At 34.5% G+C, this 15,029-nt stretch overlaps 1 protein-coding gene across 1 annotated transcript; it reads right to left on the bottom strand.

The window, feature by feature from the left end:
• Nucleotides 1–3,632: 3,632 nt before the first annotated feature.
• Nucleotides 3,633–13,838, bottom strand: LOC117100769. The gene is made up of 6 exons (XM_033240583.1): nt 13,269–13,838; nt 10,894–11,083; nt 10,030–10,136; nt 7,273–7,420; nt 6,687–6,754; nt 3,633–6,347 (listed from the first exon to the last, which is right to left on the bottom strand). The coding sequence occupies exons 1-6, from the start codon at nt 13,294–13,296 to the stop codon at nt 4,939–4,941; spliced, it is 1,950 nt and encodes a 649-aa protein (XP_033096474.1). The 5' UTR covers nt 13,297–13,838; the 3' UTR covers nt 3,633–4,938.
• Nucleotides 13,839–15,029: the final 1,191 nt, after the last annotated feature.

Raw genomic sequence — 15,029 nt, 5'->3', positions numbered from 1 at the left:
ACGCCCTCAACGGTAATCTAAAGTAATTTGAGTTCAAAATACTCGTAAGTGCTATTCCTTAATACAATCGGAAGACACGCGTAGCTGTGGTGGCTGTGGTGGCTGTAAGTCGTCTTGGAAGTAATTCAAAGAACCCAGGAAACATAACAACCCTGTCGTCAAAACAAGTAACCATAAATTAAGTGTAGGTCTACAGTAAATACGTACGAAAATCATCCTGTGTGGTTTTTAAGACTAATGGTTTGGATACCAAATGAAATTTAATCCATATAAATAAAAACTATATACTTTACAAAAAAAAAAAAACTTAACTGGTTCCCGATTATTTAAAGATTATTTCAAAATCAACCCTCTGATCAGTTCAATAATTACAAATCTTAACGACTATGCCTACTTCTTCATTGAATGATTAAAACGAACAACGAAACAACCACTGTCTATTCCTATAATTAAGGAAGCCTCTTTTAAGGACCACTGCAAAGAAAGTTGGGGTGACGGCCTTGGCTAAAGAAAAGTCCGACCTAAAGACAGTTAATTTCCATAACTTGTACAACCCTATTAGAGGACAACAAACAATTTAATACTTTTCAATGTTACCGGACTTCTTTGGAAGTTCCAAAATTGTTCCTGTTCCAAAGAAAAGTTCAAAACTTCAGTTTTAGAGGAAAGTCCCCTCCTTTTTCACCTATACCCTAATCGTGACTACATATTTTTAGCCAGGGATATACATAGAGAAATCTTTATACGAGAGGTCAATAACCTATATAGGCCTATATTCTTAATAAGGAATACTTTATAACAACATCCTTATAATGAAAGAAAAGGAAATACTTGAGAGGCGCACTTGAAAATGCAGGTCAAGTTAAAAAGTGTGGAATATTTTACAAATACATATAATTTATTACTTGCTTTTTATACAACCGTAAAAGCACGATAACTTTGATACGAAAAAGTAAATTTGATACGATAACATCTTATGATGTCATCCTTTGCTCTTTTTTCCTTCCTTTACGCACTTCTTCTTTTCTGTTATTTTTTGATGTACTGTCTGCTTGTCCTTGTAAACGTCTTCTTGTTTATTATTCTTCCTTGTCTGTTTTCCCGCAAATCTTTAATTTGTATCTTGTTTTTCGTGTCCTTTTCTTTTCTTTTTATTGGTAATTTTTTGATGTGCCAATTTCTTCTAATTGTGTTTAAAACGATTTTGATGTATGTTTTTTAAATTTAAATGGTGATGTTTGATTTCTTTTGTAATTAGTTTTTTCATTGATGTATTTGTTTCTGTGAATGAATGAGCATTAAATTAAAACAAATAGGCCCAACTGGACAGTTGATCCAGCAAGATAGAATTTAGATCTAACAGGTCAAGAAAAGATGCATTGGTATGGATGGTATGGTGAAGTTAAACTTAAATTGATCATTGATACAGGTGATACTGTGTATAGTTTTGCCATGTCAAATATTAAGTATTATTATTGTTAGACCATGAAAATCGGTAGGCTGATGGTCCAGCCATACTATATCCAAGTCTGATTTCATGGGTCGTCCAAGCCAATTTCAAACTATTGTACAGTATGGTTTGAATCACATGCCTATGTTAAGCTGATACTGCAGATGGTCCAGTCATGCAATTTTAGAAAAATACTTTGTGATTACAACATCTGTTCCATGTTGAGGAGGTTTGAGCTTTATGAGAAAAAAAACTGGCTTATCAAGGAAGATTGTTAGGATTGCTTTCTTGTGAGGATAAGGAATTAACTGTGTAATACTGTAGTCGTATTGCCAGATTCTTCAGAAATCTGGCAATTAAGTGAATCATGGTTATTTTTCTTTGTAAACTTGTTTTATGTTTCCCTGAGCACGGCATTTTTTTTTTTTTTTTTTTTTTTTGCCTTTAGAAATAATTTTTGTTTAAATTAAAAAACCCATCTCAGCAATTTTAATATTATTATTTATTTATTTGTTTATATTGTATCTACAATGCTTTGTAGCAAAACCTAATTTGAAAATTTGAATATGATGTACTAGACTATCTACGATCTATAAGCATTTCTAGCTTAATCATTGTTCCACTATAATGTGTGAGCGTATATTACCCTTTTTTCACTGCCAAGGTGAGAATAAACACTCGTTAATTCAGGAGTTATACCGAATTCAATTCCACTTACATGGAACGAAAAAGTCCAGGTTGATTGAGTTAATCCATTGTACACCGACAACTAATGCGGTTTCAAATACTGCCCTCAATTTTTGTTTCGATAGCGATCACCACAGTCAGGCCTGCCACGCAGGATTTTTGTTGGGTGGGTGCGAATTTGTAAAAAGTAGACCAAATGGCTCCAGGTGTGAGGGCGCCTAGGCGAAAAACCCTGCTGGGACCGAGGGGGCGGATCTCAGGAATTTTTGGTAATTTGAGGTCTTATTTAATCGATTTCTGAAAATGCAATAGGCCTTTTAAACGGTTTTCAGTGGCGGATACAGAAATTTGCCAGGGAGGGACTTCCACAGATGCAGGAGCTTCCACAGATGCAGGAGGTACCATCTCAGCCCCACCTTGGTTGGGGCTGAGGAAAGAAATTGAACTCTCATACAATTTGAATATCATTTTTTCTTTTTTTTCCCCATTTTCTATTTTATTTTGAAAAATTTAGGGCTGGGCCTTCTTAAATTTGTCACTACGGTCTTTGGCGGTCTAGGAATTTAAAATAGAGGGAGGGCAAGGGATGGACTTTCACAGATTGAGGGTCTATAACACCTCAGCCCCACCATGGTTGTGGAAGCATCTTGTCCACCTAAATGTGATGGATGACCGCAACCAAAATAAGGAATGGAAAGTAGTGACTTAAGGGTGTTAACCAAGACTAGGATCCAATAAGAATTAAATTGTCTCATGATTAATAAAATAATTAAACCAATGGAATTTATTAAGTCACGAATAAGGAAGAGCCATATCCTTCTTTAAGATACCCTGAACATTTTCATACATAACAGGACCAAGTCGACTGCATTCCAAGTGAGAAAAGAGCGGTACCTCAGACCGAGGGTCGTGGCTTTGGCCATGTGGACATTCCATCAGAGTAGGCCTACTAGTAGTAGTACCAACATAATTTTATATTAACTTAGATGGAGCAGAGTCTACATCGTTCAGCTCTGATCGAGCTGACTCTTAATGGGAGATCGGGTAGGCTGCTGTCCTAATCGAAAGTTAAGTTAGGTTAGATGAATGGAGTATTTCAAGATATTATGCGGGAGGAAAACCCAGGCCTGATCGTCGATATCGGAAGGTTTACGATTTGCCTCGATATATCCAGATGGACGATTCTCTATTGGGATTGATTATTGTATAATATCTTTCGCAATTCCCGTTACTGATTTCGATTTCAATTAGACCCCTTCGCCGTATTTTTCGTTTGCATATTAGAACATTATTTTCTATTGGACAGTTGGCTTTGAACAAGTATCTTTCATATTCGAGCTCATTGGACACAATCGACCTCACGTGAGTAGTTCTTAGGTTAGTTTAAGTTATCCCTATTTGTAATCGCTAAGACTGGGGTTAGTGTTAGTTGCGGCTATTAAAATGGAAGATAAGAGAATTTCTGAAGCATCATTGAAAAAGAGTGAAAATATTATTATTCTTTCAGGATTAGAAATCCTCAAGAAATCTTTAATGCCAAGGATCTGGTTCAAAAAAACATCATCCATCAGCACTAATTTTTATTTTTAACTTAAATTATGTGTGAAATAAATTTTTCATTAACGATATACAGCTTTCCTCAAAGTTTTTTTATTATACAGTATAATAATTGCTTTCTATTGTAGGCCATGAATAAATAAATCAACCATATGTTAAACGACCAACATGAGCATCGAAGTATTCATATAGGCCAATTATTTTTATTGTTACGTCATTGTACACTAGCGTAGAACAATCCTCGCTGATGAATATAGGTTACTTGTTACACGTGTAAATCTAACTATTGTAATCAACGGCATTACATTCAATTGACTCAACTGGCAGTTCTACCATTTTAATTATCGCAAATGAGTAACCATCTAATGATTAATGAAATATTATACAATAATAAAATAATAAATATATAATAAATAAATAAATAACAGCGATTACCCAGCAGCAGCAAAACCAACAGAAACAACGACATCATCATCAACACCATCATATCAAAATCAGCATCATCAACAAAATCATCAACAACAACAACTACTACTACTACTACTACTACTACTACTACTACTATTAATTTTCAATACTTTGTATTTCATTAGCAGGTCCCTTTAACTTCATATTTAATGGCCCTTTCCTGATTGTAAATCATGCTCAACTGACCAATCAGAAGGCAGACAAAACTACGCGCTTGTCACAGAAACACACGTGTTTACATACGTTTACGTCATTTTGTGGACTTCAGGAACATTATCCAAGGGGCTATTCTTAGAGGAAAGCTCTATTTGTACAAAATGCCAAAGAAAGTTTTTCCTCCGGAGCCAGAGCATTGGGAGTGTTAGCTCCTAAACACCAAAACTCGTTACACAAAACTGTCAACAACTGTCCAATCAGAACGTGTTAATATATAGAGGCCAGGAATACACGCATGCTGCGCACAGACGTACACGTTTACGAATCTACGTTTGGGGTGTCATTTTGTGAAACCCTAAGAACAGTATCCATGAAAAGAGGCTATGCAGAATTGTCCATTGTTTCATTTTTTTAAACAAAATGTATTATGGATAACAATCTTATACATTAGCAGGCAACGTATATTAAAGGCATGCGCAAATAGGACAGAGGTAGTACAAAATAGCTGCAAATATTTAAATAAACATTATTGGAAATATTATAAGTTACTACGGTTAGAGTAAAGCACTGATTTGGCAAATAATAGCATTGCATAATGTTTTTGATTCATATTTGTAGGCTTATATTGTAAACTGCTTTGTGATTCTTACAGGAATTTTGGATTTTATCGGAACTGCAATTGGTTGTGACATTTGAGTATTTTCTCTAAACGCTTGCTTCATGAATGGTTTTTGGAGTTGACGAATTTTCGATTCCACTACTGGCATGGTTTGAAACAAGCTTGAATCAGGCGTTTCGCTGCTTTCCTGTTTCAGTATCAACCCCAGTTTGTTGTCATATACATTAGGTTTGTTGACTTCTGTATAACTGTTTGCCGATTTTTCAATTTCTTTCAATTTGTTTACAGAATCACTTGGTTCATTTACAATCGGAATGGTTTCCAGATAATGTGTGTCGGTTTTATCATTTATTTTGATGTCATTAATTTTAGTTTCCAAATATTGATCATCTGCGGCAGTGTGCTGTTCACTCTCATTCGCTAGGAGGCGCTCGTTAGCATTATCAGTTTCTGAAACCAAGGGGATTTCAGTTAATTCATAAGGTTTAGAGTAATTCGAATGTTTACTGTTCGGTGCTAGGTATATTTTGTTATGCATTGGTGGTGATGCATCCACAAGCTGTAGTGAAGCGTAGTCATTGGCGTCCACAATTTCCCGACTATATGAACGTTTCGTACGATCGACTTTGTTGTAACCTCTCGAGTCGCTTTCATTCCCCGAGTCCATATTAAAAGCAGTTCGTGTGCCGTTAAATACTTCGTCGTCATCATCATCATCAGAACTACTAGGTGCGTTTCCTGTGTTTATCGCAAGATAATTGTGAACAGATTTTCGTTTCTTTTTTCTCTTAATCCTTTCTTCATTACCTGACCCACTGGTACATACTTCCTCGTCATCATCACTCACCTTGATACTTGGAACATTCATTAACCTCTGTTCACTATGGTCGCTTGACGAGTCAGTATTTCCAACTTGTGAGACATTGCCAGACGATCCCCCACCTTGTGATACAACCAACGGTATATGGGCAATGGCTGCCGTCAAGTTTTCAATTGACTTTCTGAGTTCCATGTAATCATCCGACAATAATGCCCGCTCTATGTTGTTATCTAGACGACAATTTGAATCAACTTCAATATTGAGCGCGTTCGAACTACCGTTTAACGAATTCATTGCCGCGTTCGTAGGTTCAGATTCGTCGTGTATTTCGACCTTTGCCCTGACGGAACCGTGTACTGCCAGTACTGAGGAGCTCACAGAGTCTGTCCTGTTTGGTGGCTCTTTGAAGCCCCAATTATCCACACGGTCCATAGCATTACTTTCTTCTTCGTTTGCTATATTTACAAATTTCCCAGCTTCCTCGTCCTCTTCGGGTATTCCCGGAAGTTCTCGTTGCTGTACAACTCGTGTTGGATACATTTTAGTACTCGATGTTATCGAACCGACGTCAGTGTCGATACTATTACGACCTGAAAGGGGGAGGAAATCGATATTGATCAATTGAATATGTTCAGAATCTATAAATTACATACCAAAACTTTCACTTATACTACTTCAAAATTTATAATCGAATTTTATAATTGAACCACATGAATGGGCACGATAATAAACAACATAAAAATTATGCATCATTACATATTAATAATTTAAAAAAATATTTAAGGATTTTAGATATCTTTAATGTACATGTTTTCTCTCGTCTGGAAAATCCTGGCACCAACCTTGGTGAAGATTAGAATGATGAAAAAACAATAAGAACAATATTTTTTTTGTTAGGATGTGAGGATATTTGTGACGATATTCCTTACCGGATCCTACTTCATATACGATATCAAAATCATTAAATGTATCATCGACATCCGTTGCTCCTTGTTCCCTAAAAACAAATAAAAAATACGACTACTAAAATTTGTAATGGCTACTTTTGTACTCCTAAGTTTAGTCAAGATCCACCACACACTGTAAATTTATTGATTTTTTTTAGTAGATTTAATTCGTTAATATACTCTCTGTTCTATCAAACCAGGCATGGACAAAACTCCAGCCAATGACAAATGTTTAAACAATAGATTAACTCTTTCGGTTATTGTAAATAAAATTGGTTTTTAATACATTGTATTGCGTATGAAAAACCACAATGTCCTGTAAAATTCAAAATGGTATAACAGCTTGAACTCATCATCAATTGGTAGAACAACCAAACGTACATTAATCTGGTTGACTATGGTCAAAAATGGTCTATCAGACTCATTGTTGTCAAAACGAGTTGCAAAGCAAAGTGTTATTTAATAGCATTGTTTAAAGTATAGATTTGTATGTAATGCTAACACATGCATAAACACTTTATGACCAGTTAGTGGTAAAATAAGTGACTGAATTCTGCTAATATGTTACCTGTTTAACGTCAATGATTGGCTGACTTTCGTTAAAGGTTTACGCCGCCAGAGGGCGCACAGCAAAATAAGAATTAGAATTAGCATAACACTGAGAATCACACCAAAGCTGATAGCCGCGATTGCTGTGGCGCCAAGAGTTGTGGATCCTGAAACAAAAATAGGTTAATTTCGTATAAATAACCTTAATTAGATAAAATACTAGAATAAAGTCAAGTGGGTTTAGGGATACTAAGATAATTAATCAAAGAATTTAATATGGTCTTGTTGATGTAATAATGAAAATTATCGACCTAAAAGCAAGTATTTGCTATTTGCTATTATTTTGGTCTAATTTAAAGACACTTATATTATATACACTAAGGTAATTGTTCTATATAAAGACGGGAGACAGCTATTGTAACATGTAAATAAACATAGTCAACATGGGCGTAGTTTTGTCCTCACCACTGAGAAAGCTTTAGGGTACACGTCGACGGAACTAAAAGAGGATGTTCCCACACTTCGAAAATATCGAAGAACGCGTCAACTCATCCGCAACCACCGACGACCATAAAACCCATAGAGCTTCCTGCTAAATTAAATTCATGTATTTGTTGCTCTTTAATTTTATTTCAAATATCCTCTACATATAAGTTTTGATCATTCCTCTTCATTTGTTAAAAATAACAATCAAATATTGCACAAGTTCTCATTGTTTCTTTTTAAGCCGTGTAATGAATAAAATTAAAATGTTCAAATTCATAAAGAACACAATATTGTAGGCTGTAAAACGTTAGTATTTGGCTATGAATAATATGTCGTTTCAATCACTGTGACCATGATTTATAGATTATGCTGCTGAGAGGATGTCAAAGGTGAGCAACATAATTCTAATGTGATGGAATACACAAATTTCTGCAGACTACCTAGTGGCGAATCCAGTGGAATTTTAGGGGCCCCATTGAGGGGATTTTGAAGATGGTGGGTAGGCCTTTAGACCACCGCAGCCTCATGCTTGATGGATAGACAATGGATACTGCACACCTTGATTGCCGGAAATGGCTCTCACAAACTTTGAATAACATTTGCTCATGGATAACTTTATTTTGTTTACTTAAGGGGGAGGGAAGACTGGCTGGTCCCCCTGAATCCACCTCTACTACCCATTCAAACCTACAATAATTATATCCAATTTCAATCGGTTGATTTCATAATTCATTAAATAGGCCTATGCTTGTTGAAAACACGTTATGCCCTCCATTGCTAATTAGCGCGTTAACCCAATTGGCTTACACACCATATTTATAATGTAATGTCTGCGTGAGAGAGTTGCGATTTACCTCAACCCCACCCCACGTTTCTCCAATAATAGCAATAAGAATGGGAACATCACGGTTTATTTTCTGTGAAATTTAGGATAAAGATTAATCGGTATCAATGTATCGTATTTTAAAACGAATTGTACAATACTACGAAATGGTAACTAGCCTAAAATTGCATTTATTTTCAAACGTGCAATTGAGTAATGTTGATTACCGTATTTAGTTGCTCTGTGTATTTTGTATCTACTTCTATAGGCCGATTATCAGATTATATATGTGTTGGAAAACATACCTTGTAGGCCTATTTTGTATAGAACGTGAAGCAGAATACTAAACACATTGTTAAGATAAAATAAATGTGTGAGAGACTAGTCTAGTAACGCGGAAATGGACTACATTTTTAAGCACAGAAAAACACTGGTCGTTGTGTTGATTGACTGAATTGTGTAAAAGATGAACAGAGTTTGTGTTTGTGTCTATTGTTGAGAGACTTATGACAAAGATAACAGATTCATAAACACACTTTTGAGAAAGAGATCTGTTTCTTTGTCGGGTCGATCACAACGTTTAAACTGGTTTTTTTTTTATACCATCATTTCCTTTTGAAAGAGATATAGTTATGGCGGAAGAACTATGCGAGTGTTTCTGGTTCAAGACGAGTTACCGGTACGTCAAGCGACCTATAAGATGACGTGTATCGCACGTGATAAGAAGTAATCAAATGAAATGATCTGGGTGTTACTGGTATTGACTATACTGGATTTTGATTGACAATAACAATCGGTCATATGCATCATTTTTATTATCAAGGATTATTGCTGGTAAAAGGGCAATTCAAGGCCGGTACTTATACAGACACGTAGGGAAAATCCCGATCGTGAAAAATCCCTTCATATTAAATTGATTTACTGATTGGTCGATTTCTGGAACAATTTTACAACAGCCATACACACAACAGTTGTGGTGAGTCCAGATACATAATCAATTAAACATATAAATGACTTAACTACATTGATACCGGTACCATATTATTCCCCTGATAGAGTGGTGCTTAAATAGTGTTTATAAAATGTATCTAGTGCTTTTTTTTACAATGGATAAAAGTTAAATAAAATGTATCAACGCACATCAACTAGTAACTTAGCATAATTAAATGTATCCTAATAACAAAGAAAATAAGTAAATATAAGATAGATTTCAATAAATTTGGCCAAATCTACGTATGCAGAGAACGAAGGACGCCAGGTAGGACGGTCACGCATGAGTGATTCCGCTCTAGCGTCGAGTCGTCGCACAAATCGGAAGCTCCCTAATATGAATACCAGTATAACACGGAGGCGTACGTTCTTGACACATTGCCCATTGCATCAATGTCATTTTTATGTTGCCTATTACTGCCTAGGAATGAATAGAAACGTTTTTAGGTGAACGGAGGGAGTAACTCGAAATCATACCGTCTGAAATACATACGCCGTTGGTATGACAGACTCCACTTTCGCAAATACAAGGAATGGAACACGCTGGTCCGTATAGTCCCGCCTTGCACTCAACACAGTTAGATCTAAACATTCGGATACAAAAAAAAAAAACAATAATTAAAATATAATTACTTTGATAGATGTCTAGTATTAAGTGTATGCACTGGTAGATGGGTTGATGGACCGAGTGGTGGATGGATTGTTCCATTAATAAAGGGATTGATGGAATAATGACTGGATGGGTGGATTGACTGATTGAAGAATAGATGGACAGATAAATACATAGATGGATGGACGGATAAAAACAGATGAATAGATAAAAGGATGAAATGAAATGGAGGAAAAGATGAAATAAAAATTTATGCATAGAAAAATTAATTTATGAATTTTTGATGGATGGATTGATTGATTGATAGATAGATGGACGGATAGGTGGATAGATGGATGACATAATGGATGGTAAAATGGATGGATGGATGGATGGATAAATGGATTGATTGATTGATTGATATGATTGATGGAGGGATGAATAATTGGTCGAATGGATGGATGGATGGATGGATGGATGGATGGATGGATGGATGGATGGATGGATGGATGAATGGACGGATGGTTGAATGGACGGAGGATGAATGTATGGATGGATAATAAATGAATGATTAGTTGAATGAATGATAGGATAGATGGTTGAATGAAAGAATGAATGGACAGAATGGATGAATCGATAGAATGGATGACTGAATAGAATGGAAGAATGGATAGAATGGATAGAATGGATGGATAATAGATGAATGGATTGTTGAATGGAGGAATGGATGGTTAGATGGATGGACTATTTACCTATTTTCTGGACAGGTGCACTGTCCAGTGAAAACATCACAATTTGCATGTTGTCCACATCGACACACATTAAAGCAGTTGATACCATACGATCCTTTGTTACATGACTCTGAGCATGTAATACCGGTCCATCCCTCGTTGCATCTGCATCTCTTATTCGTGAAATCCCAGTATCCACCATTAAAACATGCTTTAAAATAGAGTTACCATTATAAGATAGAAAAAACAACTACTAAGCCTTACTTGATCAGTTGAATTTATAGTGATTTTTTCCCATTTCAATTTATTCAATAAACCTCCGAATGTGGAGAATGAAACATACATATATAATTACATATTAAAAACAAACAAAACAATACAATACACATATTTATATATAATCATAGATATGTTGTTGCTTTTGTTAATCAATAAAGAAATCGCATTCCTCCTTTTATCCCGGAATATACTGTATGTATATTCCAATGACAAAACACTAAAAAGTGAAGAAGGGTGTTTGCTAGTTAACATGGCTGGATTGGTATTGGGACTTCAAACACTCCTGACAAAGGAAATGATTTTATTTTGTAAAATAATCTTTAAACAGGAAAGTCACCACTAATGTACAGTACTTGTACGCCAATATATGCTATCATAAGAGTCACTTATGAAATGGAACATTCTAGATTTTATGACAATAATAGAGTTGGTTAAAAAAGGTATTTGGTGAAATTATATAGGCCTACACTGTAACACCTGTCTCTTATACACATCTAGATGTGTATAAGAGAAATAGTATTATGTACCTGTTGTTGAGATGTGTATAAGAGACAGCTCTTACCAGCTCTTCGTCATCTTTGTTATCGGAGTATTATCTCCACCATTATCTTAATCATCATTATCTAACATCTTTATCAATATCATCATCATCTTCATTTTACTCATCATCTTCGTCCTTTCTCATCACCATAATCATAATTATGATTATCATCATCCTCGTCATTATCATCTTTCTCAACATTCACCATCTTGGTCATCATTATCTCAATCTTTTTCATCTCCCATCAACATTATCTTTAACTATCATCATTGCTGTCCCTTCCTCTCCATTATCCTTCTTCCCATAACCATCTCCATCATCATCTTCATCCTCCTCTGTATCGTCATTTTTTTGTCAGATTTTTTGCGCTATTTATTTCTGGTTTCTTATTTAGATGTAGTATGATGATATAGTATTGCTTCTGTTTGTATGATTAAAGTGAAAACATTCGCTTTACTATAATCATAATACACGTACACATACACAATATATACAGATATACAGTATATATATATATATATATATATATATATATATATATATATATATATTATTTATGAATATTCAATATATAATATTATTATCATAGATCTTCATCACTAATGGGAAAAGATAAAACAATCATTATTGGAAGTTTATCAACGTGTGGTTTATCTATTACAAGCATCTGTGGTGTTATGCAAGACCTTTACAAAACGTGAGACATTTGTAAAGAGTGTACCAACTTGGCCTTACAACTAAGATGACAGACGGTCCGAACGGTAATCGAAGGATTTAGGTTCGAATGATGAGAACAATATATTTTCTTCAACTAATTATCATCTCAGAACAATCTGAGATATATATATCTCAACATATCATAAACAACAATAATAATAAATATAATATACCGTATATATCATATATATAGGCCTGTATATAATGTATGTAAGTATACATTTTGACAATGATTTTGTAGATGCTTTTGTAATTTACATATATATTTATAATAATTATATTTACTTGACTCTATTATGATAATTAATGTTCTCGTTGTATCGGAGAGCCACTACATTTAATTTAGTTTACTTTTTGGCAATATTGAGTTCTTTTTCTCTCTGTGTCTTTATGTTTTCGTCAGTTTTATTTTTCTTTTGACCAAATGAATAAAATTAAGTATGTTGTAATAAACAACCTAAAACAATAACAACAACAACAATAATAATAATAATAATAATAATAATAATAATAATAATAATAATAATAATAATAATAAAAATAATAATAATAATAATAGGACTAATAATAGTAAAGTACCGGTATTTGTAGTCTCTCGTTATTGTCATAAATATTAGACTTATTAGGAAATGTGTTTTTTAAATTTATTTTTTAAATTTGCAAATATGTAGTCCTAGCCACCTATAGTATGTGGGCATGTTTAGAACAGTTAACAACATTTCCAAATACAGTGGTAAAAATATTCCTTTTAATAGGCCTATAGACCTAGGCTTATTTACAAGCATATAACCTATGAAGTTTAACTAGGGTTGTATGGATTCAAGCCTACTTTACTTTAAAAAAAAATAGTATTATGTACCTGTTGTTGTTTTCTCTGGAACAGACATATTTTCCTCTCTGCACAAAATCCAACACGTATGCGAATGTAGGCGGATGAGCTACAAGATAATAACTGACTGCTAAATACTATGAAACAAACGCCAATGACTTGTCCTGATCTTAAAACGTGCAGCTGTTCCCCAGTGCCGTTGGTAAAATCTTCATTCTAAAACAACAAATGTATCAACGTCGATAGGCTGATTTAAAACAAGCTTAAAACACTCCGAGACGGTATTATAATATGCCCACGTTAATGATTGCCTAACGCGTTCCCTTATAGTGCACTCTGAGTCGACGTGAACTGTTATAATGGAAGTGTTCAGTGATATGATGACGCTGAAATCTACACAAAAATGAACAAGGTCAGCAGCCAGGTGAAACCAGGAGATTATCGAGTCTTCCAACCGAATCCGGCTTGTTTATGATTCGCTTACTATTTCGTTTCGTGTTAAGCTGATTCTAAAGTATTTCTATAGTTATTCTATACGATTTTCCTTAAACGAATACGACTTCGAACACCAAAGGCGCGACAAAATGTTACACACTAACTAGAGAATAGGTCAGTCACGTACAAGAGCAAGTTTCTGGCTAGGATCCTTGGTGTTTTATGTTTTTTTTTTAAAGCATTCCATATCAGCGGCACCGACACACGTTAGACAATCCTAACGGTGCATCCAAAATAACAGCTCTTTACGAAATTTAACTCCAGTTCAGAAGGAAAACAAATTGTTATATGTTGTAGAACTGATTTTTCTAAGACATAATTTTTTGAAGAAAATCTGAGGAACGGTGAATGAAATACAGATTTTTGAAACTCTAAAAAACTTGGGGAGGGGGAAGCGGCGTAACCACCCTTTTTTACACCCTTTTCAAAATTTGTATCTGATTCACCGTTCCCCAGTATTTCGTCAAACAACGTTTTTTCTGTATTAGAAAAATCAGTTCTACATCTTATCAAATTTCTTTTTCCTCCTGAGTCTGACTTTAAGAATGAATAGGCCCTATATCGCCCTATATGTATATATATATAAATATATATATATATATAAATATATATATATATATATATATATATATAAATCATCAAAGAAAGGTAAATACAGTGTTCGAATAAAGGACATAATAATACATCGTGTAGCATAGCTCTCAACGAATGTAGCCCTGTAAATAAATTTTCTAGCCGTACTTATTGTGTAATGGAGTGTATCTGGTGGTATTTGAAGCTGTTCAACCATGAAGCCTCCGTGGTCTAATGGTTATGACGCTCGCCTTGACAGCAAGAGGTCGCAGGTTCGAGTCCCGCCAGAGGCAATTTATTACACAATTTCTTTATTCATTTATTTACAGGGCTACATTCGTTGAGAGCTATGTTACACGATGTATTATTATGTCCTTTATTCAAACACTGTATTTACCTTTCTTTTCTGATGATTTTTCTATATATAATTTAACAGTGTTAACGGCTATCTTGATTTATATATATATATAGGCCTATATAATATATTAGGCCAATATAAATTGAAAAGCAAAAGAAGCATCTACTCTAATAAAATAAAATACAATCAGAACAGAAAAAAAATACTTACATACAATAAACCATTACAAGGTCAGCATGAAAGTACAATGTGCAACAGCTTGCACAATTGTACCGTAACAGACAAATTGCACATAAAAATATAAAACAAAAGTAAAAACATTTTCCGTGCACGAAAACTTGTTGTAAACCACTTCTTAATGTATA

Source organism: Anneissia japonica, unplaced genomic scaffold (assembly GCF_011630105.1).
Source record: "Anneissia japonica isolate Jap-2015-1 unplaced genomic scaffold, ASM1163010v1 scaffold670_len1213532_cov191, whole genome shotgun sequence".
NCBI lineage: Eukaryota > Metazoa > Echinodermata > Crinoidea > Comatulida > Comatulidae > Anneissia > Anneissia japonica.
This window is presented reverse-complemented; position numbering and strand designations above follow the sequence as displayed.

Bases quoted from the DNA above. Each gene is read 5' to 3' on its own strand.
- LOC117100769 (XM_033240583.1), bottom strand. From the start codon at position 13,296: ATGTCTGTTCCAGAGAAAACAACAACAG. The intron at 11,084-13,268 runs GTACATAATACT...TCTATTTTAAAG, and splicing joins TCCAGAGAAAACAACAACAG to CATGTTTTAATGGTGGATAC. The intron at 6,755-7,272 runs GTAACATATTAG...ATTTGTTTTTAG, and splicing joins CAATCATTGACGTTAAACAG to GGAACAAGGAGCAACGGATG.